This window comes from Hippocampus bargibanti, linkage group LG10, assembly GCF_051943395.1.
Source record: "Hippocampus bargibanti isolate YZ-2025 linkage group LG10, ASM5194339v1, whole genome shotgun sequence".
Classification (NCBI taxonomy): domain Eukaryota; kingdom Metazoa; phylum Chordata; class Actinopteri; order Syngnathiformes; family Syngnathidae; genus Hippocampus; species Hippocampus bargibanti.
The window spans coordinates 1,467,624-1,493,071 of NC_142743.1; the positions used below are offsets into that span (position 1 = coordinate 1,467,624).

At 42.2% G+C, this 25,448-nt stretch overlaps 2 protein-coding genes, 1 long non-coding RNA gene and 1 other non-coding gene across 5 annotated transcripts in view; 3 read left to right on the forward strand and 1 right to left on the reverse strand.

Moving 5' to 3' along the window:
• Positions 1 to 11,038, forward strand: part of patl1 (PAT1 homolog 1, processing body mRNA decay factor) — a 33,054-nt gene extending 22,016 nt beyond the window's left edge. The window contains exons 14-20 of the mRNA XM_089007211.1: positions 550 to 609; positions 686 to 831; positions 3,978 to 4,137; positions 7,198 to 7,323; positions 8,607 to 8,698; positions 8,848 to 8,997; positions 10,326 to 11,038. Of these exons, the coding sequence (XP_088863337.1) occupies positions 550 to 609; positions 686 to 831; positions 3,978 to 4,137; positions 7,198 to 7,323; positions 8,607 to 8,698; positions 8,848 to 8,997; positions 10,326 to 10,347 (756 nt within the window). The 3' untranslated portion in view covers positions 10,348 to 11,038. The remainder of the gene's footprint in view (positions 1 to 549; positions 610 to 685; positions 832 to 3,977; positions 4,138 to 7,197; positions 7,324 to 8,606; positions 8,699 to 8,847; positions 8,998 to 10,325) is intronic.
• A 2,766-nt stretch (positions 11,039 to 13,804) lies between these two features.
• On the forward strand, positions 13,805 to 16,636 carry LOC148892042 (uncharacterized). The gene is made up of 3 exons (XR_016116245.1): positions 13,805 to 14,113; positions 14,219 to 14,298; positions 15,744 to 16,636. It is a non-coding gene; the product is annotated as an uncharacterized LOC148892042 (long non-coding RNA).
• On the forward strand, positions 13,935 to 14,021 carry trnar-ucu (transfer RNA arginine (anticodon UCU)). Its single transcript is given in 2 exon segments — positions 13,935 to 13,971; positions 13,986 to 14,021. It is a non-coding gene; the product is annotated as a tRNA-Arg (tRNA).
• Positions 16,637 to 16,675: 39 nt separating the features above from the next.
• LOC148892044 (uncharacterized) overlaps positions 16,676 to 25,448 on the reverse strand; it is a 107,343-nt gene continuing 98,570 nt past the window's right edge. For both annotated transcript variants that reach the window (XM_089007254.1, XM_089007253.1), the window contains 3 exons: positions 21,504 to 21,620; positions 20,710 to 20,807; positions 16,676 to 19,052 (listed from right to left, as the gene is read on the reverse strand). In XM_089007254.1, the coding sequence (XP_088863380.1) occupies positions 18,839 to 19,052; positions 20,710 to 20,807; positions 21,504 to 21,620 (429 nt within the window). In that variant the 3' untranslated portion in view covers positions 16,676 to 18,838. The remainder of the gene's footprint in view (positions 19,053 to 20,709; positions 20,808 to 21,503; positions 21,621 to 25,448) is intronic.

The window sequence follows — 25,448 nt, forward strand, 5'->3', positions numbered from 1 at the left end:
TGGCCAAGGTTGTCCTTGTGTCAAGTGGACATACAGTATGTTTTAACGAGTTGTTTGTGATGGACAATCCGTGACGAGCACAGAAGTCCAATAACAAAACACAAGTTGAATTCTGATCGTGGAGGGGCCGTTCCTCTTAATCTCGCCCTTCCATGTATCACTGTCATTGCCCACGTGAGAATTGACCTCCCACAGCAGAATTCCCCAGCAGGAATACTCTTCAGCACACCCTCCAAGGACTTCTAAAAGGGTGGGTACGCTGAGCTGCTGTTTGGTGAATTGGCACAAACAACAGTAAGAACCCATCCCCCAACACGGAGGCAGAGGGAGTTAACCCTCTTTTTTACCATTGTGAACCACAATGAGACGTCTGCCCTGCACACCAATTGAAATATGAAGATATTTTTGCACGCAAATTGATGGCACATTGTATATCGTCAATTACGATTTAGTGTTGATTAAATCACACATTTTTAGTTCCCTTCATGAACACCATCTTTCATATCTTGTTGAATATTTTTTCTGATCGTATGTGTGTTCTTATGACAGGAAAAGAGGGAAAAGCAGGTTTGGAATAAAAGACGACAGATTCTCTACACTGTGGAAAAGGTAAGATGACTATCAGTTCACATTTTACAAAATTCACCCTGAGTGCTAAAAGTATATTTTTGCTCACTATCTCCAGATCTACAGTTTACTCCTGGAGGTTCAAGACTTTGAGAAACGGTTTGTACATGCACCAGAGGAGGACAGGGAAGCTTTACTGGAACAGCACAAAACCAATACCATGGAGCTTTGTAACTCTTTACAGGAGAAGGAGTGGGACGAGAGGTAGGGACAAGTTCAGCTCAACTTTGGCTATTGGCAGGGGTTTGGAAGTACCACTGACCATGAATAGAAAACAATTTTGATTCGTGAACACCCATGACATTTTTATACTTCCTTATATCGTTCATTTGAACTCCAACGCAGGCTGCAGCCAGGCCAAGAGCTGAGGCGGGTCGAGAGAGTGGGGTATGGCCGGGGAGAGGGCAACTGGTATAACACCGGTGACCCAGACACACGCCCGAGGCCGTCATTTACCGCCGAGTCTCTATTCAACATTTTGAATGGATTTCGACATATTTTGACTTACGACCGTTTGGTTGGAACGGAACCCGGTCGTAAGTCGGATGTTACCTGTATAAGGCGCACTTTCAATGAATGACATGTTTAAAAGGGTTTTCCATATATAAGGCACACCACATTAAATGGCGCTACTGTAAAGTCTTGGGTTACGTTTTATATATCCTAGTATGGACCGTGCACTACTTCTACAGTGGAAATGAAATCGGTGGGTGATTACAGTAGTTGCGAGACCTGTTGTCGCTCAATATTACTTTACATATAAGGTGCACCAGCGTATAAGGCGCACAGTCATCTTTTGAAGAAAATTAAGCCTTTTCTGTGCCCTTTATACAACAGAAAATATGGTACTTAGATTGATTTTTATTAAACCAAGGCTTATAATTAAATGTGCTCAGTGTATGTTACAAGCTGACAATCCAAATGTGGTTGGTCCAATTTATGTGACCAGTTAAACTTGGGGTAGTTAAAAAAACGTTTAAAAAAATCTTGATTTATCTGAGCAATTTGCCCATTGTTTGCCTCATTGGCTGTTATTAAAAGCATTTAAAGGCTGGTGATTAAAAATAGCTAACCCTTCGATGAAAAGGTGTCTTCAGCCGTCATCTGTACTTCTTTGAAGGTGTCGGACGTTTCGCTTCTTATCCAAGAAACTTTGTCAGCAAACTAAAGTATTACTGGTAGTTTAGGCCCTATATATATATATATATATATATATATATATATATATATATATATATATATATATATATATATATATATCTCCCTACTGTCCAGACATGGCGGTGCCGGACTCTGCTATGATAGGTCCCTCCTCTCAGGTTGGGGGGAGCAGAGGATTTCTCCCTGCAACTGCACTGATAGTTCCTATTGTTCTGACTAACGACTGGCCTGATTGCCCCACTTCGACTGGTATCACCTCATCAGTATTACTAATCCTATGTTGCCTAATAGATATGTGTACTTTTTTTGTACGCCATACGATCAGGACAATCACACTTTGACTACGAAGCCAGCTACATTTCTCACATATTGGACAAGCAATGTCATGTGATCGTCTGTAGCTAGTGATGGCCAAGAAGGCATGTCATGTTTTAGCCTCCACAGCAGAGGCTCCATCAAACCCCTAAGACTGACTCACCAAACACTTCGGGTTCGATCGAACCCAGGTTAAGAACCGCATAGCTTGACCAAAAGCCGTGAAGAAATGTTAATGCCACTCACTGACTTCCCTTAGATCTCCAATTCCATTCAATAAGGCACTGTGACTGACTGGAGCTTTGAAACGTGAAATGCACAGTAGTGAAGATAGACAAAGGGAGCCCAATCTTGAGTTGATTTTCATTTATCACGTTTTGAGAAAATGCTGGTTGACTTTGAGAAAGAAATTGTGATTATTGTACATATTTATTTATTTATGTATTAATTCTGTTAATTGTGTCGAGAAGTACTTGGCGGTGAAATATTTTGATGTAATAGCAGGCAGTTAGCCAAATAACTTGTGAAGATAACTTCTTTAGATAACAAGCAAGGCATGTAAATATGCTCTCCATTTATAACCAGCACGCAAAATAGTGCATACGTAGCACAGATATTGTTTACGCAACAATTGTAATCTGGAGCTCCTGAATTATCTGGTGGCTGATTTCATCAAATCATTTTAGAATAGATTCTCTTCATAACTCTTCCAGCGAATAACACAGTACAGGTACCATCTGACTTGCGTCCGGCTCGAATTACGGCCACGACCGTAATTTTTTTTTTTTAATTCTACCCCTGGCACCGCAACGCGCTAGCTGCGTAGGTCAATTTTGGCCAGCCAGCATCTCACTCTCGCACAGCAATTGACTGCGTGAGGGCGTTGGAGGGTACCCAGATCTCGGCCACCTCTTTGAGAGAGTTAGTTCTGCTTCGGCGCGAGGTGGCGGATCGGTCACGTCGGCGCCCCAGACGACCTCGGGGTCGGGCCGCGCGGAGAGCAGGCTACGGCCGGGAGAGGGCAAGTAGAACACCGGCGACCTACGCTCGCCCGCTCCCGTGCCGTCCGAATCATGTTGTTTGCAAGTCAATTAGCACCGAGTCTCTATTCTACATTTTGAATAGATTTCGACTTAATACCATTTTGACTGACCAAGGGTTAGTCGGAACGGAACCTGGTCATAAGAATCAGAATCAGAATCATCCTAATGGGTATACTGGAGCCACTGCCTGTGTGAGAATGAGTGGGTCGCATCTGGAAGGGCATTCGGTGTAAAACTTCTGCCAAGCATTTCAGTCGCGACACCCGTTGAGATATGCCCCTAACTGCAATCGCTCATACTGGCTTTAGTTTCAGTTTTCCAGCATGTTGGTGAACTGAAAAGATGGTTTCAATGGAGTCCAAAGGACTGGACTGAGTGGCCTGGAAATGTTGATGTGGGAGAAAAAAAATGCCATTTTTTTAGCTTTTTTTTCTAATTGACACACAATTTGGAAAGCAATGCTACATTTCATTAAACTCATTCCAAGATTATTAACGTAAATATTTCTTTTCTGGAACTGTTAGTTTTCTTTCACCAACACTTCGCCACCTAAGGCAAAAAAAAAAGGTTAAATAAGCCTACTGGGAAGATAATAATTGATATTATTATGTATTTTGAAGCAGCAACACAACATGATAGCTCCCTGGTATTAATGCCTACACAAATATAAATGTGGAATATTTTTTGTGACCCTCAGATGGATGCATGTTTCAGCAAATTGTTTTGTGTTTGACTTGCGAATCATTAAGGGTTGACTGAACTTGAATCATTGAAAAATATAATCTTACCGACATAATAGGTAACACACTGATTCTCTTGCTCTCTGGAAAGGGTGAGCGATGAGCGGTGTATCATGATCATGTCGGTGAGGAAAGGCAAACGGCTCATCTCCAGGCTCATCCCCTACCTACCTGCCTCTCATGCTTCCGCTGTTGTCATGGTGATTGCCCGCAACCTTCCGACCCTGGCCAAGAAGGACAAGCAGGACCAGGTAATCAAAACATTTAATTGGCAGATAACAATCGAGTAAGGGTGTCGGTAAAAGTCCAAAACCAACCAATTTTGCAAAAATATTGAAGCATGTGTGCCCATGGTAAATAAGAGGGACTCTGTCCCTATCAATTTATGTCGTTGCTGATAGCTAATATCGTTATTATTTTGGTATGGATCTGGCTGATCCATTGTCGGGGCATAGTTGAGGGTGGGAAGCATTTCCCTGAATCGCCAACCCAATTCCTTTAAAAGAAGTCATAGAATATTTTCCTAAACTTCTTCTGAAAGCATCACGACATGTCTCCCTGCAGACCAAAAACACACATCACACACACAGCAGATGATCACACAGACAAAAGGTCACCGCAGGTTTACCCCCAAATTTTGAGAAAAGCAACGCAACATAAAATGAGGAAAACTGTAGCCAGCATATGACAATTTAAAGGACAACCGACGTCTCCGGACAAGTTATCTCCATAATTTGTAAAATGGCTTCAAATGACTTCTACTGAGCGTATTTTACAAAGATTCCACCGCATATAGCTATAGTTTATGTTTTAAGACTCGCGCTGAATATTCCGGTCTTGTTTTTAGGTTGGTGACGATTCCTGACTACACGTCACGGAGGGAACGTCCCTGACCGAGAAAGGACACACAATGCATGTTGTGGTACTTTGTTTGGTCTGAAAGCTTCGTGTTGATCCGTGTTGATGGCGAAATTAGAGGGAAAACACATAAATAAAGCAATGGTGAATCGTGTGTTGCACCGAGACAACTATTTGATATTCGCTGACAAAAACTCCCAGGAGACAAATCAGCCCATTTCCACGGAGCTTTGTCGCCATTTTCTGCATTTTTTTGGGACACTATATGCTGACATTGACAGCTCAAATTGATATGGGTGGACTCCTTTAATCGATTGCAAACATGTATGCTTTCCTCTTCAGAACTATTTGAATCATATTCATAACTGGATGAGTAACAAGAAAGCATCTCCTCCGAATCTGAAGCCATTGATTTGATTCTCGAGCAAGGCAAGACGTCTTGGCGCGACACCACAAACAAGGGGGCGGGACCTTCTGAAACTGGCCACTTGTGGGTTCAATTTGAAGTAGTTTTTAGACACTTTAAGTGTTACTTATTGGTGTTTTGCATTGGACTAAAAATATCATCCTGCGTGTTTTGGGTATTTTAGATGTTATAAAACGTTTTTCTGATGTCAGTTAGGAAACAAAAAAGTGGTGTCGGTTTTCCTTTAAGATCACCGTAGGTATAATCAATATCTCACAATAAAGTGAACAATTACCAATACAGTAAAGTCTCGTTATATCGATATCGGTTATATCGATAGTACCGCTTATTACGATACTATTTTCATTTCCCTTGCACATTTCTAGTCTTTTTATGTATACAGTGAGACCTCAACTTACGAACTTAATTGGTTCCCAGACAGAGTGTGTAAGGCGAAAAGTGTGTATCTCGAAAAAAAAAAATCCCATAGGAAACCATTAAAATGGGAATAATCCCAATTCCATAAAATATACTTTTCAACTAAATAAGCCTTAAAACTACACACAACTTACCTTATTCTATGTATAATAAATGTGCTATTGTATTGTAATATATGATATGGTATTTACATACTATTTTGGCATATGGCATTTACATACTATTTTGCAGATACTGGGAGTAGGACATGTAAATAGATTAAAGTAACATATGCACTGCGATTTATCAAGATTGCGTCTGTTACACAACGAAATACTCTAGCTCAATAATATCTACTTGTGTTAAACTCCGCAAATTGTGCTGACCGCACGCTCTACAAACTCGCCACGGATGCCATTGCCGTCACGCGCAAACAGTACACGTGTATTGTTTCCAATCACACAGATATAGGCTGTAAATATCCTACCTGCAGCTGAAATTTGCATACTCGGCACGGCAGCCAATCAGAAGCCTGCTTCGTGCTTCGGACTTTCCTGAGCGTTATGAGGTCATGCGTTTGCATATCATTTTCCAAAGTAGGTGCACAGAACCTCAGCCCCAGAAGAAAGATTCAAAAGCAACTAACAACATTTATGACGCTACAAAACGTAAACGTACATTATACCGTGACTGTAACGGGTACTTGAGTGTGATGAAAGGCGCTTAGTGTCTTGTAGAAGACAACAGTCATCACCAGTCAGTTCGGACAACATTGGATCATTCAGAGATGCTCACTGAACTTCTGGAGTGAGTTTGCTGCACTGAAAGTAAAGGGGCCAAATAATTTTGCACGCCCCACTTTTCGTTTTTTTATTGGTTAAACAAGTTTAAATTATTCAATAAATGTTGTTCCACTTCACGATTGTGTCCCACTTGTTGATTCTTGACAAAAAAATTACATTTCATATCCTTGTGTTTGAAGCCTGAAATGTGCTGAAAGGTTGATTCAAGGGGCCGAATACTTTTGCAAGGCACTGTGTGTAGCAGACATTTAATATGCAATCTTGCATTCATATATTTACACCCGGCTGATCTGTTTCATTTTCCTCTTTTTTAATTTCCCTTGGATGAGATCCCTGTTTCATCTTATCTTATACTTTTAAGCTGATTGGCCAATCCACCTGGCTGAGGTACACAGGAACAGAAGTTTGTTTCTTGTTCAGTTAAGAAAGTATGATTTTCTCCACTGAATCTTTGACTTTATAATTAGTCTGCTATTTTGTATTTCAAATGTTTCAATCTTCAATGGGATGCCAGCCAGACGTCTGCCACCCAAGCACTTTCTGACTGTCTCCGTCAATTCTTACTTTAGATGATCATTTAGCATAAGTTTCCCCACCTTTTCTTGTCATCCTTTCGTGAGAATGACATTCGCAGACATACTGTATAGTTTAATCGCCAAAACCTGTTCAGGCGCAATAGTAGTCAACCGAAGCTGTTGCTCGCTAGATGCTTTTACATGCGTCGTACCAAGTAGGTAGCATTCCGACCAAAATATCACTCGTCTTTGTTTTTTTTACAGGTAGTGTGTAGATGCACCTCAGGACTCATGTATCTGTGCTTTTATTAGGTGCTGTGCTGGTTAGTGGAGCCAATCTCAGCAGTGATAATGTCCATGTCGAGCGCCACCCTCACCGACTTGCTCCAGGAGCTTCAGGGCAGTGAGGGTCAACTTGCCACAGTATTGCACAACAAGGTACGCACACTTGTATGTAAAATGCCAAGACACAAGTGACCATGCATTAAAGTCGCACAATGTCAAACTAGATTCAGCAGAGCAATAACTTTTGTATTATTGTTGAAATAATAATAATAATCCATTTCATTCATAAGCGCCTTTCAAAGCTCTCAAGGACACTTTACAATCACAAAACAGGGACATAAATAACACCACAGATAAAATTATAAATAAGAACAAGAGTTAAAACTATACAGAGAATGCAATTTTAAATAGGTGCGTTTTGAGATGGGATTTGAAGGTTGGAAGACAATCAATATTACGGATGTTGGGAGGAAGTGAGTTCCAGAGTTTGCGGGCTGAGCAGCTGAAAGCCCTCTCCCCCATCGTGCTGAGACGGGCAGGGGACACAGAGGTGGAGGGCGGATGAGGTTCTGGGGGAGTGAGAGGGAACAGAAATTTGAAGAAGGTATGGGGGGCAAGGTTATGGATGGCTTTAAATGTATAAAGAAGTACAGTAAAGTCTCGTTATATCGATTTCGGATATATCGATAGTCCCGGTTATATCGATACTATTTCTATGCACGCACGGAGAAAATTACATGCAAACAGGGTCGGATATATCGATAGTCCCGGTTATATCGATATTTTTTCGGACTCCCTTGAATATCGATATAACGAGACTTGACTGTTGTATTTTGAAGTCAATTCTAAGTTTGACCGGGAGCCAGTGGAGCTGCTGGAGGACGGGGGTGATGTGATAAAAGGAGAGGTTTCTGGTGATGATCCGTGCTGCAGAGTAGTAAATCCTAAATTAGGTTTGTATTGGGAAAATGCGGTGAGCCCGTGTTCTTCTCATTGCATGGAATGTTTTAAATTTCATACATTCATTCATAAATGGAATTATACGTTTGAAAAGTTTTACGCCAATGCTGTCCATAAGTACCTCTTTGTCCACTATACAGACATCCACTTGAGCCGGAGAGCTTCTCTTTTCTTGTTTCTCCAATCTTTGCTTTAGGGATCCAGGTGAAAACCTGGATCCCACAGGGTCTTAAAAAGTGTTAAAGCCACTTAATTTCTGAATTTAGAAATAATAACTTTATACTGTCTTAAATTGTATGCTCTGTATAACTTCTCCATGGAGAAGTCTTCAGCCTTTTTCAGCTGGTTCCTTTTTGCATTCAAGCCACTAATGAAATCCCTCTCGTCCTCCGTACCCCAAAATGGTTCCGGGTGGGCAGACTGGCACTACCAAACTTGTAACAAGCCACAAAGACAAAATGTGTCCTTTTTTTCAGTTTGGTGTGACGCTGCTTTATCTGATTTTGAGTGAAGGAGAACGGATGCAAAGCTCTGACCCCAACTGTCAGCTCATGGATGACAATCGATGGTGAGATGGCTGACATTTAAATTACTCTTACTTGTAATCTTGCGTTGTGCATTAAATGTTTGGCCATGCCATTTAAATGTGTGTGTATATATATTCCATTGTGTTCCATATTCCTGACCACCTGTTTCAAAACCTTTCTCCTTCTCCAGGACAGAGCTGGTGTTTTCTGTCACCAGGGAATTGCTCAGCATCCCCGCGTCATCACTTTCATCTCCTCTCTTCACACCTACCAACCTGATGACCCTCTTTTCACGCTTCATTGACCGACAGCGCTTGGACTTAATTCAGGAAAAGCTGCAGTAAGTCAGTAACCACGTGTATGGAGAGCTTCAAGGTGTTTAGTCACCGTTTTAGTTCGCCAATCAACAACGGTCATGTCAGTGTCATTACGCCGCATCTTCGACAGACGTTAAAATATGTGAAAGCAAAACAAACCCAAACTGTGCTCAATCAGCTCGCACCAGCGCATGGTCTCATATTGCAAGTTAGTGGTGGGCAATGAATTTATCAAAGCTACCGTGTGGAAAAACTGAAACGGTGGCTTTGGGCCACACCAACATTCTAGCTTTCTATGTGTTTGTTTGTAAGCAGTACATTTTATCATCACCTATGTAGCCCTGATGTAGCGTGTTAGAATTAGAAAGAAGTTACATTCCGGAGCACCATGGTGGAGGTGGGGGGGGGGGGGGGGGGGGGGGGGGGGGGGGGGACACAATCACATCAAAATAAGATTTCCCACTTCACATTAAAATGTGATTTTATAATCATCCACTTATCTATTCATTCTCCACCATTTATCCGGGGTCTGGTTGCGGGGGGACAGGCCGAGCAGGGAAGCCTGGACTTCCCTCTCCTCAGCTCCCAGGCCAGCCGGGAGATATCGTCTCTCCAGCGTGTTCTGGGTCGTCCCAGAGGTTTTCACCCAGGATACACCATCCCCACTGTCAAACGTGGTGGTTTGGGCCTGTTTTTCTTCAGCTGGGACAAGGAAGATGGTTAAAATTGACGGGAAGGTGGATGGAGCCAAATACAGGAACATTCTGGAAGAAAACCTGTTGGTATCTGCACAAGACCTGAGACTGGGACGGACGGATATTGATCTGGCAACAGGACAATGATCCAAAGCATAAAGTCAAATCTACAATGGAATGGTTCCAAAATAAACGTATCCAAAACCTGAAGTCCAAACCTGAATCCAATTGAAAATCTGTGGAAAGAGCTGAAGAGCTCATTGTGACCGATGCATTATCCTCATTTAGCGTTCCATTGTGGGCAGGCGTGTTTGTGTTCGTCAATCATGATTTACAAAAAAAAAAAAAAAAAGACATTGATTATAACGGGGAATGTTTCGGTTTGCGACCAAATCGGTTTGGAACGGAGTATCGTTGAAAACTGGTTTGACTGTGAACAGTTTTGCTCAATTTCAGCAGCAAACAACAATCTGCCCGACATTCCACATCTCACTAACAATTTCAGACATTGGAAAATTAGGTTATGATCTATGCCATCGAATGAGATAGATCATAACTCAATTTTTCATGAGTTTGAATTTTGTGGACATGATATATTGTCTTGTTTTTAGTTTTTTTTTTTTTTTTTCTAAAAAAATATTTTCTGTTTTTCTCAGGATCTCTAACTTGTCCAGGTAGTGGTTTCTACATCGTCAATCCAGTCAACTCCCCACTTGAAGATCTCTGTGTGTGTGTGTGTGTGTGTGTGTGTGTGTGTGTGTGTGTGTGTGTGTGTGTGTGTGTGTGTGTGTGTGTGTGTGTGTGTGTGTGCGCGCGTGTGTGTGAGTGTGGTGTGTGGTGTGCGTGCCCGTGTGTGCATGTGCGTGCGTCTACGTGTGTAGGTGCAAGGTATCATTGAGTCATTTTAATCCTGTGTGTGTGTGCTTATGTTTATGGGATGGGGAACAAGGGGTGCATTCGAATGAACGTAAAGTGGTTTTATGAATAAGGAAATATGCATTTTTAAAATGTACAATATTGTTTACAATTATACTATGATGAACTGTCAAATTAAAAAGTATTTCTATGATATAAAATGTGCCCTCATATCTTGTTTTGATGCAACAATAATCACATTTTGAAATCATAAATTCTTTTTAAGCAGATATTGTTCTTAAGACACCATTTTTGATTGCTTGAGTACCCACTTCATCAATCAAAAAAAATTGCACACTATTTCTATTTAACGGAGAGGCACGGTGAAAAGGGCTGTGTACTCTTGGTAGGAATGCTATCTGGAGAAGGTCCACGAAGGTGCATGATTGGTGCTGATTAATCCTAAAAAGTGATCAGCCTTCTACAAATCCGCCACTTGTTTCTAGGCAAATCCAACACATAGTAATGTCATGTGTTTGCTGTTGAATACAGGCAGATCCATTCGACCAAAAATAATTATGTTACCACAGCGTTTTATTTCTCAAGTATTTCTGGGGGTAATAAACACTTGTAGTGGTGGACTGCTTAAAAATGCAAAATGTAGCAAAGTAAGGCCCCTTTGAGTCGTCACTCCTTATTTGTAACCTTTTTTCCCCTGAAAGGACCAGTCACAGACCAGCTAAATAGGTCATTTCACTCTGATCTAACCATGAGGTTTTGACCAAAACATGTTGTTTCTGCAAAAGGGGAGTTTACAAACGACATAAGCAGTTTTTAACCCAGTGACACCAATGATAGATAGTACAGGTAGTTGAATGAAGGTACCATGTTCATATCGACTGCTTCTTCCTACTTTCCGACAACGCCGTAATGTCCTGTAGCACTCTGACATATGGCCATATGCTACATTATTAATTATGTGTAGGCTAGTCTGTGGAAAGACTTGATTGAACACAAAATAATTGAATGGGGAAAATGCACAGCGTTAGTAAAATGAAAGATTGAGATATGTCAATTGGATGAAAAGTATACATAATAAACCACCGTTGGAGCTTGCCTTTTGGCTGCACCTGAGACGGGCAGAAAAACAACAAATCTCCCCTACTGCACGGCTGTTCATATGAGTCACCACGCGGCAGAGGTCAAATTCCCAACCAATAATATATTGAACATTGGCCGGATTACAATTACGGGTAGAGGTATAGCAGGTTGGAGAAAACAGCATGCCAAAGTCAGAGTTCGTTCGTCTCCCTTTGCGGGCATTTCGTCCACCTTTCACATCCTGGTCTGAGTCTCATTCCCGCTCGGTGTTCCTTCCTGTGGGAGTTCATCCAGCGCTACTCCTCAAGTGGCAGTTCTACATCTATTGTATTTAACAAAGGCAGCCTTCACTACACAATTCAAAGTATGGGTCACCTGGAAACATGTAATCCTTTTGAATAGCATTATGAATTAAATTTGCCATAACATAGAATGTCACCCAACCACTGGGAAAAGCATCCAGTGTACTTCCTGGTGGAGAGTGAAGCAACCACTTCCAGATAGCTGTACAGTACTGGCGGACTTTCCCTGGTGCACAATACTAGAATTGTGCTGTGCAATGGTGAAGAAAATCTAACCATTTAAGAAAACGTACTTTGGAACAGACATAAACTTCCTTCCCTTTCTTTGTTTTATTTTTGCGTGTATCTTTCATGTGATTATGGATGTTGGTGTGTCTCGAGACAATGTTCATGTTCTGAAAAGTTGTTTGTACGCCATGAAAATGAGCAGAGAAAGCGAAGCGCAAACATTTGGAATGCGTCGCATACTTCTGTAAGTGTATTGACAGCTGGAATGTGCCACTTGCAGTCTCGTCCAGTGCTGCATGTCTTCTCAACAAGCGAGCTGTGTGGCCTTATCTCACCGTCTTCAGGCAGTAGGCGGGGAACCCTGAACTCTTTGTTAGGCAAGCACGAGGCACAAAGATATTAAAAACCTAAAGCGCTCACTCTCAGACCTTGGGACAATGAATATAGAGTGTTCAATCAGCCTGCAATGCATGTTTTTGGAACGTGGGATGCAATCAGAGGGACCAAAGAAAACCCATCCAGGCCCGGAGAGAACATGCCAAGTCCACACAAGAAGGCCGCAGCAGGAATTGAACCAACGATTTCAGCACTTGGGTTGATGCATTCACCCACATGTGTCAAAGTCAAGGCCTGGGGGCTAAATGTGGCCCGCCACGTTTTATGTTGCCTGCAAAATGAAATCAAGCATGTCAACTACCAATGTGCTTGCTAAGGTCTGAATTAAAATTTCAAATTCCAAGATCTCCATGTTATTGTGGATTACATATGACAATCATTTTTTTGTTCCAAATCCCTTAACGCAAACAATGTTAAGGCGAGTCATTATTCTTCTGATTTCAAAACTACATACCCATCTACGTATTTGTTGAATGTGGAAGTGATAAAACATGTATGTGGTTTCACTAAATTCACAGTCATAAAGGGCCACCAAGTGAAAATGAGCTTGACACCACTCCCCGAACGATTCAACCACTGGGTCAGTGCAGCTTTACGTAAGCGGGTCCGCTGGGATAAAGCAATGGACACGCGTGTGTGTCCCTCTTGTAGACTTTCGTACGACTGACTCGCTGCAGCACCTGCTCTGTTTTCTATAGCCAGGCATCGTTGGTCGAACAAGCAAATACGATTTATTCATATCATTATCCTTCTAATTGTTTGATCAAAATGGTATTTATATAGCAAAGCCTTGTTCAATCAAAAAGTGAAGGTCGATGAAAAAAAAAATCTTATTTGGCATTGACATAATCTTGAATGGATGCATTTTAATCCTACAACGTGCGTTCTAAAAATGGGGGGGGGTGGTAGTAGTGGACAATTGAATCTAACACTGGCATCTCCTTGCAGATGTACCGTCATATGTTTAACTGTTCTGCGGGGGGCGACGGCTAATATAATTTCAATGTAAAACATGAAAAAATACCCCAAATTGTGTACAGACAGACGGCTGCTAATATTCTCTGACAAGCCATTCCACAAACACGGGCCCTCACTTTGGAAAGCTGAGTTCGTTGGGATAGTTAACAAAAATAATTGGACTTCTGCGCATGCTCGCTCAGACCGGGGCGGGGACGCCTTCCTAATCTCTTTCACTCGTTTAAATTTTGTGTGGGAGGAGTTTTATTGCAAACAAGAGGAATTGGGGTGTGAAAAGGACACATGTACTCTAATCTTGAAATTAGCTTTTACCATCATTTGGCAAATCGGAACATAGCAAACGTAATTTTGGCAGTTTAGTCTTTATCGCTGATGTAAAACACTTTTGACCATAACGCAACAGGTGGCTCCGTGGCGCAATGGATAGCGCATTGGACTTCTAGACGTTACGAAGTGATTCAAAGGTTGTGGGTTCGAGTCCCACCGGAGTCGTTGTTTTATTTTATGTTGCTTTTTCATATCTCTGCTTTTCTACACTTTTCTCGCTCACATAGAACGTCGTGGTAAACCCTTTTTTGAAAGAGGTAACGTCTTCCTCACGAATATTACCTTCGTCGAATTTTGCATTTTGTTTACATTTACATTCCATGAAATGCAAACCGAAGAATATAATTGTTTGCGCAAATTAGGGGACGTGGCACGGAGATACCAGCAATATTGTAAAGTTGGTGAACGTGAAGGGGCAGCAGACCCTACCAAGACTCAAAAGGTTGGTTTGCGTTATTTATTCTCACCAGAAGATGGGGTGCATACAAAGAGTGACGGAGCTTTAACGATTTATTCCACTGAACACGAAAGATAGGGGCTCAGTTAGAAGCTGGCCAGGAGAAGACTGAAGTGATGAGAATGCTGACAAAATTATTTCCTTTAATTTTTTTTAAATTTTCACATGGCTGTTCGGTGGGGGTCAGTAATCTCATCTCATACATCAATGCTGTTGCACGGCTGCACTTCATTGTCGTCAGCCAGTTCCTAGAGTTGTTTGCTTTAACGCTTCTTTAACACAATGCAATGAGATCTGAAAGGACTCACAGAATCTTGAGTTTTAGGACTACATGAACATTCAATGCATCATAAGAAACTTTGAGGTTCTGTTTGTAATGAAATGTAGGGAAAGAGATGCCCATTGCATGGTACGATCATAGTATTGTCATCAAATGGTCAGTAAAGTTTTGCTTTGTTTTAATGCTGCTGTGCCAATGACCATTTTGCGTTTGGGAGCCTTTTCCTGAGCATCTTCATCTTTATTAAGCTCATAGAGTTGCTTGTTCTGTAGCCACAAAGGGACACAAGCTAGTGTCTTCTTGTGCCGATCACAAGCCCGGATAAATACAGAGGGTTGTGTCAGGAAGGGCATCCGAATGATTCGATGTGGCGGCCCCTTAAAGGACAACCGACGTCACTTTTTTGTTTCTTAACTGACATCAGAAAAACGTTTTATAGCATCTAAAATACCCAAAACACACAGTATGATATTTTTATTCAAATGCAAAATACCAATAAAAATGACTTAAAGTGTCCAAAAATCCGCAAAAAAAATGAGCCGCGAATTGGGCATTTTCAGAAAGTCCCGCCCTTTTTTGTTACACATCCAGTTAATATCTGATTCAAATAGTTCTGAAGATGAAAGCATACATGTTTGCAATCGATTAGAGAATGTATTCTGTGTCATTTTGAGGCAAACGGGCGGGGGGGGGGGGGGGGGGGGGGGGGGGTGTCCCACCCAAAAATGGCCAACGCTGTTGTGAGGAATGAATCAGCCCGTTTCCACAGGCTGATAAATTCCTTCCATGGCGCTTGGACACCCTCTTCTGGCGGCTTTTGGGTGCAACACAAGGTTTTCAAACCAAACAGTACAGCAAAATACATTGACGTGATGGAAGGACCGCTACAATGCGTCTTTTTTTACGGTCAGGGGGCGGTCCTTTAGTGACGTCACATACGGACTCGTCACCAACTCAAAAACAAGACTTCCTGAATATTCAGTGCTTAAAACGTAAAATACAGGTATATGAGGCGGAATCTTTGTAAAATACGCTCAGTAGAAGTCATTTGAAGCCATTTTACAAATTATGGACACAACTTGTCTGAAGGTGTCAGTTGTCCTTTAAAGATTTAATTTTATGTTTTGTTTTTGTTTTTTTTTAATTTCAGATGCAGAGGATCAAATACCTCATATTGGCGGACGTTTCTCCGCATGAAAGAACCAAACTTAAACCGGACCACATCTGCCAATTATTGGAAATCTGTCTTAGACTGAGATGGTTTGGACATGTCCAGAGGAGAGAGAGTGACTATATCGGGAGAAGGATGCTGAGCCTTGAACTGCCAGGCAGGAGACCGAGAGGAAGACCCAAGAGGAGGTTTATGGATGTGGTCAAAGAGGACATGAAGGTAGCTGGTGTGAGAGAAGAGGATGCACAAAACCGGGATAGATGGAGGACATTGATTCGCTGTGGCAACCCCTGAGGGGAAAAGCCGAAAGGAAAAGAAGAAGACGAAGAAGAAGAAACACTTTAAGGCAAAAATTAGTGCATCCAAAAGATAGTCTTCCAAATGAAAAACAGAGTAATGTAGTTGATTCCATACATTGTAAGAATGATAATTGTAAATAGCAGTACATTGGAGAGACTAAACAAATTCTCAAAAAAAGACTTTATCAACATCGCAGAGATAATACTAGTGGGCCTCAATCGGCAGTACATTTGCACCTAAAAGCCAGCAACCACTCATTTGACGACAATGAGGTTAAAATCTTAGCGAAAGAACACAGCTGGTTTGAAAGGGGAGTAAAAGAAGCGATTTTCATGAAACAACTAAATCCTTCATTAAACCGGTCTGGTGGGGTGAGGTTCAATTTGGATCGTTCATACAATAGCCTGCTTAGGCAAAACAGGTTAGGCAACTTTCGTAATACTGATGAGGTGATACCGGTCGAAGTGGGGCAATCGGCCAGTCGTTAGTCAGACAATGGGAACAATCAGTGGAGCTGCAGGGAGTAGTCCTCTGCTCCCCCCAACCTGAGGGCAGGGACCTATCATAGCTGAGTCTGGACAGTAGGGATATATATAGGGCCAAAACTACCAGTAAGACTTTAGTTCGCTGACGAAGCCTCTTGGATAGGAGGCGAAACGTCCGACACCTTCAAAGGGTACGGATGACGGCTGAAGAAACCTTTTCATCGATGGACCACTCCTGTACGACCGAGAGCTTACACAGACAAATTTCAAATGCACTTTTTTTTCTTAGAGTCGGATCTCTGAAGTGAACTAACAAGGAGGCGGAAATGGGAGCTGACTTTTTTCCCTCTATTGCCCGCCCACAGTCTTTGGTTAAAATTGCACGTGATTGGTCAAGATCTGTGGGAGGGGAGATTTACTAAATTTCCCCATTGTTGCGCTATGAAACACTTTCTGATTCTGAGAACACTTTCTCAAAGACTCATCCCAGAATCATATATCATCTAAGAATCATATCTTCTTCTTTTCCCTTCAAGGGGTCGCCACAGCAAATCAGTGTCCTCCATCTTCAGAAGTTTGATTCGCATGTTTGTTTTGGCCAAGCTTTTACGTCGGATGCCCTTCCTGACAAAACCCTCTGTATTTAACGGGGCTTGGGACCGGCACAAGAAGACACTGGCTTATGTCCCCTTGTGGCTACAGAACAAGCAACTCGATGAACTTAATAAAGGTGAAGACTCTCAGTAAAAGGCTCCCAAACACAAAATGGTTATCGGCACAGCAACATTCAAAAAAGCAAAGCTATGCTCCCAATTTGAAGAATCATATAAGAATCATATATCATACAAGAAAGGGTAAAAAAAGCCCCGGTTGTTTGTCCAACAACTGACTGCTGGAATCCTGAACCACAACCTCCTCCATGTCAGTTACGTGCCACTTTATTGAAAATTGCAAAGTGGGGACCTGTTTGTCGGATTGTTTTGAGTTCAATGAAAGACGCATTTCGGAGAACTTAGCAGAGGAGCTGAGGACGTACTGCAGGACGCATGCGCAGTTTTGGAGCCATTTGAGCAGGTCACTGGAGATCAGTGGAGACACTTAAAGTGGACAAATGTCCTCACATTATGCTGTTATCATTATTCAATTATTATCAATTTTACTAGTTGGTGCGACAGCATTATTAATATGAAAAGCAAATTAGTGACAGCTGATCATCAGACCAGAGTAACCACAGCCGATCCAAAAGAACCAGCTCTCTGAAAGGAGACGGAATTGCCGTCACTATTATGCAGACGGCACTTGTGTCATTGCATCGTTGCAGTTGGTGTGCAACAATTAAATCATGACGCCAATTGGATGCGAAACTGTATTTATCCTGTTTTGAAAATCAAAGAGAACATACGGTACAGAAGCATTGTGGCTGTTGACATTTGAGGTTTGAAGGGAAAACGTCATATTTAAAAGGCCAGACACAAAACAAATGTTTTCACACCGTAGCTAAGGTTGTTCAAGTGTGACACTTATAGGTGATCACCTACGACATCAATTAAGGGCTTGATGTATTTCTACCAGCGGTCAATCTGTGCTCTTCTCTGGGGATTTTAGGGAACGTCCGGAATATCATTTTCAGTATTTTGTTGATGTGGTCTAATCTGACCTGCAAAGACATCATGTAACATCTGAGGAGAATTCAATTCCACTCATAGTAAATTAAGTGTGGAAGATTACATTTCCAGCAAGTTCAAGTCTTTGGGTCTGTTGAAATAAAATTCTCATCCACTCACGTTAGCGTGGAAAAGTTCCTTCTCCCAGAGGTCTGAAGCAGACCAGTGATTGAGCTTGGCTCTTTGAAGACAAAACTGTCCACCGTTGAAAAGAAGAATCAAGGATAATGATCCTTGTCCAAGCACAAATGTGGCAATGACCCCATCTATGCTTTGCTGACCAAACAAAACCCAAGAAACGTCCCCTGCTTCCTCCTCATCAGGTATATATCAGAAGAACGGTAGCTAGCTAAAATGCGAATATCGCTTTCTTGCAGTAAATATAGAGCCTGAGACATTCCCATAATTGTCATGGGGGGGGGGGCATTAGGTGGCATTTAGTAGTCTAAACAAGAGCTAAACAAGCCCCATGCTCACGTTGAAGATGTCTCTGCTTTCAAAGCAAGAGTCTTTGGCTGCCAACAGTTCAAAATGTCCAAGTTCTTGCACATACGGACAATTTTGGGATCTTCCATCTTTCCTCGCGGGGCTTGGAACGAGCCATTTCGAGGAGAGGAGGATGGCGTTATCTCGGCGAAGAGGGTGCAGCTGAAGGGAAGGAGGCGGAGGTCAGCGGTGAGCCGGAGGGCGACGTGGGGGAGACGCGGCGCGGGCTCCCCAGCAGGTCGCCGTTATGCAGCTTCCACAGCAGCTCCTCGTTCTCCATCGACAGACGCTTGTTGACTTTGGACTCTTTCTGCAGCGTCTGTTGAAGTTTGGCCTGCTCGCTGGACAGTTGCCTGCAGTCACAGCGGTGCAACACCAGTTTTGAAATGTTCATCTGCATTTCGTTGAACATATTGGAGACATGGTGAAATGTCCAACGGTTTTGAACTATGTCGCAGACAAAATGATCAGCATTGCTTATAGTCGATGAAAAGGTTTCTTCAGCCGTCATCTGAATGACACATTTTTTGAAGGTGTCAAATATTTCGCTTCTTATCCAAGAGGCTTCGTCAGCAAACTAAAATTTGCTGGTAGCTCTGACCCTATATATATATATATATATATATATATCCCTCCTGTCCAGAGATGGCGGTGCCAGACCTCTGCTATTACAGGTCTCTGCTCTCGGGTTGGGGGGAGCAGAGGACCATTTCCTGAGGCTACTCTGATTGCTTCTATTGTCCTGACTGATTATGGTCGATGACTGGCCTGATTGCCCCATTCGTACTGGGATCACTTCATCAGCATGACTAAGCCTATGTGGTGACGTTCTAAGAAGTCTGTTGTAAGCGCAATCCAAATTAAACCTCACACGCGATTTAGTGAAGGGTTTTGCTGTTTTATGAGAATCGCTTCTTTTACTCCCCTTTCAAACCAGCTGTGTTCTTTCGCTAAGATTTTAACTTCAATGAGTGGTTGCTAGCTTTTAGGTGCAAATGTACTGCAGATTGAGGCCCACTAGTATTATCCCTGTGATGTTGATAGTCTTCTTTGAGAATTTGTTTAGTCTCCCCAATGTATTGCTCTTTACAATCTTCATTTTTAACTGAAGAAACTTTTTCATCGATGGACCACTACTGTACGACTGAGAGCTTACACAGACGTCTTGCTTATAGTGTATCTCTCTTTTTTTAATGACACTCATCACCCACATATTGACAGTTGAGGCCCACCATTGTCTTGTCAAGCAACTGTAAAATTGCATTGATGGGCTCCAAAAGTAGTCCTTTGCTACCTTATTCTGACATCTGGGGATAATTACATTCAAAAAGAAACCGGTCTTGTAGATTTTCCCGATTGACTGTTAACGTTGCCTTTTCCAAACCTAACTTTCTTCAGGAATTTACTGTCATGGCTTACAGTGTCACCTGTTGAATTAGTTGAGGAAATATTTTCGAGTGAGGAAAAATGGGGACAAAAGTTTATTCATGTTTTTTTTTTTATGTCATCCATATTAATGTGGGCGGCCCGGTAGTCGAGTGGTTAGCACACCGGCTTCACAGTGCAGAGGTCGCCGGTTCGCGTCCCGGTCCGGCCTCCCTGTGTGGAGTTTGCATGTTCTCCCCGGACCCGCGTGGGTTTTCTCCGGGTCCTCCGGTTTCCTCCCACACTCCAAAAACATGCATGGCAGGCAGATTGACCACTCCAAATTGTCCATAGGTGTGAGTGTGAGAGTGACTGTTGTATGTCTTTGTGTGTGCCCTGCGATTGGCTGGCAACCAATTCAGGGTGTCCCCCGCCTCGTGCCCGAAGACAGCTGAGATAGGCTCCAGCAACCCCCGCGACCCTAATGAGGAATAAGCGGTACGGAAAATGAGATGAGATGAGATATTAATGTGCATGTGAGTAGCGATACCAACATATGACACACTGGTTTATCAAGACAGTCACTAAGTGACGATGAATATCAGACACACAAAATAGTGACACAAACACGAGTCGGGAACCCACTTTGAAAGAGCAGCATGTTTGTCCATCCTGGCTTTGTAGTCCTCATTCTCTTGTTGAATTCTGGTCAGACATTCCTCCAGTTTCACATTTGTCTCGACCTGGGACAGACACACAGGCGTGCGCAGACACACACACATGCACACACACGCACGCGTCACGCATATATTCCTGTTTCAATGGTTTTGTGAGGTCCGGATAACTCCAGATAAGGAGTGAGGACCGCCGTTGCTGATAAGTTTAGAGAAGAACTAGTGTTATATTTGAACACCAAATCTCACCCCATTTCCCACTTCAACTTTTTTAAAAACAAGTAACTTTCTTAAAAAAAAAAAAAAAACAAGTAACTTTTTTAAAAACAACTTTAAAAAAAATATAAAAAGTGGACTTGAAACTGAAATAACAGCAGGAGTGAGTTCTCTGAATGGGTACATTCGAAGTCCTCACCCCTGTAGTGAATTTGGTTAAAATATCCTTTTTGTGGTATGCACTTTTTCCTCATTAACCACGCACAAACACACACAGTGAGTAAAAAGTGTGTGTATCCAAGTGAAATGAAAATACACACCAAAAAATCATTTTGGGTGAATTTGTGAGGACCTTTCTGAAACTTTAGAATGAAATGCTTGTGAGGACCGGCCAAAAGGTCCTCATAGGTCAAAAATGTCCTCACTTTGTATGGTATAAAATGTTAGTGGTCCTCACAAGACTAGTCATACAAACACACACACAGATTCAACCTTCACCATTTTTTCTCTTTTGGAATCATGATCAGCCCAAGCGTGAATGCCACTAACCAGTTTGTCCATTTCCATGAGCTTCTTTTCCTTTTGGTGCAGCTGGTTAGTCTTGATTTCCAGCACAACCTTCAAACTTTCTAGCTCTTGCTCCAGATAAAGAGTGTGGGAGTCCTTCTGCAAGCACACATGCACACGGCAACATTTCGTCAAACACAGAACAGAGTGTCAAACTAAAGGAGGCACAGGGATGGATGGAAAACTTCCCTTTCACATATTGGATTTCATTGGTTTGTTTATGACCTTTTAACTGTAAAGCGTCCTTGAGAGTTGTGAAAGGGGGTTAGAAATAAAATGTATGCTTATTATTAATGCTTTGATTTTTTGCCCCTTTAGAATACCCACTGTTTACGAACACCTTGCCTTACGAACTCTTCGGTTCACAAACGTTAAATTGATGAAAACTAAACCTTGGATTAAGTACTACTTTTCGCAATACACACCCCCCACCGCGGCTGGCAGAGTAATCTTCGGCGGAAGAACACCAAAGCACACGACCGAACAGCGCCCCAGCCGGCCTACCTTTCCACACCCCCTTTCTATCAGTCCACACGTCGATCGTCTTCAACAATACTTTTGCTGTTATGGGACCGAAAAAGACCCCACCGCAGGCTCGTGTTCAGCCCAAGAAGACACAAAAGAAAACTACAGTCGGGACGAAGGAGATCATTGAGAAACACGAACGAGGTGTGCGTTTGTGGCGTGACAGGTGTGCACCGCGGCTTTCATGTGAATCTCAGCCTGACACATTTCCCACACTGTGTGTCACTTCCCTGAGAGTAACTTGCTACTACCATTCTACAAATAAAGAGCCCGTTGTCGATATGCTAAGTCCACCATTGCTACCATCCTTCGCAACAAAGCTTTACACAACGGCGTTATTTCCTCGATGCTTCCACGTGACTAATGACACCGAACTTGTCACGTGTGAGTTGATAGCTGGGGCGGGGCCACCGCTCCCGACCTCCGCCAGCTGATGTCAATCCCTTAATCACCAATACTAGGACATTTCAACGAGTCGCTGTCACCTCACCAGTGACATGATTACGACGCCTCGTGTCTTCCCAGTGTCTTGGACTTGCCAGCACAAGAGTTTGCTTCGCCCGAGGTGATTGTTAGCTGTGATTGTGTAAGTGTGTTGCTGAGCTACTAGTTGTTTCGTGGTCAACCGTGACTGTGGGTTTCGAAGTAACCATTCAGCCCCCATTCTCCGCATGTAACCCCTCTGACTAGGGTTGCTTGAGTAGTAGCATTCCAACAGAGCCATATATATATATATATATATATATATATATATATATATATAGTAAAGTCTCGTTATATCGATATCGGATATATCGATAGTCCCGGTTATATATATATATAGTAAAGTCTCGTTATATCGATATCGGATATATCGATAGTCCCGGTTATATCGATACTATTTCTATGCACGCACGGAGAAAATTACATGCAAACAGGGTCGGATATATCGATAGTCCCGGTTATATCGATATTTTTTCGGACTCCCTTGAATATCGATATAACGAGACTTTACTGTATATATATATATATATATATAAAACGGTATATGTGCGTGTGCACCCCCTGCCCCCTGCCGTTTTTTTCCGACTTTTTTCTCATTTGTCATTCTAATCCCTGATTTTTTTAAACATTTCAACATCAGACAACTACATAATAATCCACTTGTGTAACTATTTTACCAAATACAACATCATAGCCGAGTTTCATATACAGTGGTACCTCGGTTCTCGAACGCCTCACAGGTCGAAGAAATCGGTGTTCGAACAAAATATTTGAGATATTCTTGCTTCGGCGTTCGAACATCAATCGAACGCCAATACGACGTGTGAGTGCGTACGCGAGGGTGGGGAGCTGAGCGGCGCACGGGTGTATCGCTCTCTCCGTGACCAACTGTTGTCGCTAGCGGACGTGCTGCGTTTTGCTCTAGCATTTAATATAGGTGTACGAAGAGTTTTAGCCCCTAATCATGCCTCCAAAGAAAGTAAGTGCTGCTAAAAGTGAAAAAAGAAAAGTAGTGCATACAACTATTGCATTTAAGAAAGAAATAATCGCAAAATATGAAGGAGGTGTGCGAGTGTCTGATCTGGCGAGGGAATACAGCATGGCGAAATCTACGATCAGTACGATATTAAAGAATAAGGAGGCTGTGAAATCTAGTGATGTGGCTGTAGGAGTGAGAGCAAGTGTCATTGAATAGATATTTTAAGAGAAAAGAACATCCGAGTCATCCGTAGCTGTCACGTTCTGAGCGAGAGTGACGGATACAATACAATAGCACATTTATTATACATATAATAAGGTATGTTGTGTGTAGTTTTAAGGCTTATTTAGTTGAAAAGTATATTTTATGGAAACCCGGGAACGGATTATTGTCATTTTAATGGTTTCCTATGGGATTTTTTTTTTAAATACACACTTTTCGCCTTACACACTCTGTCTGGGATCCAATTAAGTTCGTAAGTTGAGGTTTCACTGTGTGTGTGTGTGTGTGTGTGTGTGTGTGTGTATATATATATATATATATATATATATATATATATATATATATATATATATATATATATATATATATATAAATATTATATATCGATGAGAAGATTTCTTCAGCCGTCATCTGTACAAAAGTGAAGGTTTCGGAAGTTTCGCCTCCTATCCAAGAGACTTCGTCAGCGAACTAAAGTCTGACTGGTCGTGTCGGCCCCATTTATATATCCCTAATGTCCAGACATGGTGGCGCCGGACACAGCTATGATAGGTCCCTACTCTCAGGTTGGGGGGGGCAAGGGACCCCTCCCTGTGGCCCCACTGATTGTTCCTACATTCCTGACTAACGACTGGCCTATTACCCCCACTCCCCCCGGTATCACCTCATCAGCATTACGAAAGTTGCCTAACCTGTTTTGCCTAAGCAGGCTATTGTATGAACGATCCAAATTGAACCTCACCCCACCAGACCGATTTAATGAAGGATTTTGTTGTTTTATAAGAATCGCCTCTTTTACCCCCCTTTCAAACCATCTATGTTCTTTCGCTAAGATTTTAACCTCATTGTCGTCAAATGAGTGGTTGCTAGCTTTTAGGTGCAAATGTACTGCCGATTGAGGCCCACTAGTATTATCCCTGCGATGTTGATAAAGTCTTTTTTTGAGAATTTGTTGAGTCTCCCCAATGTACTGCTCTTTACACAGAAGTATTATATATATATATATATATATATATATATATATATATATATATATATATATATATATATATATATATACACGGTTGACCACGAAACAACTAGTAGCTCAGTGTTCCAATATCCACAAACGGCAATTGCTATCACAACTTGAGATTGATGAGGTACAACACAAATTCCGAGGTGAAGGGCCCCAGGCTGCCACATCACAGGAAGAGGTTCAACCAGAGATTGGGAGGCAAGCCCCAATGAATAATGAGATTGGGAAGCCAGCCCCAATAAATGAAATGCTGAGCGAGGCAGCAAATGACCTGAGAGACAAGATCATGGCAAGAATGAAAACTGGGCAACGAAGGCACAGATTACAACGGCTATGTGAAGTACCACCTGAAAGTCTCATGGAAACTGTGAATGCAGCACTGAGAACGATCCCGACCGGAACGATCACGGAAACCAATGAGCTGATATACACCTCAGCATCAGTGATCCTAGACATGCTTGGCTACAAGAGCAACCATGAGAGCCACGAGATTCATTACCCACCATGGAAAAGACGGTTGGAGGCCAAGATCAAGGCGGCTCGGAAAGATGTGAGTCAATTGACGGAGACCCAGAGAGGTGTGAATAAAAGGCCAATACCCAAGAGGTACATGCAGATAACCATACCTGAAGCACTCGAAACTGCCAAACAAAGGCTCCAGGCCTTGGCCAGTCGCCTAAAGAGGTACACGAAAGAGAAT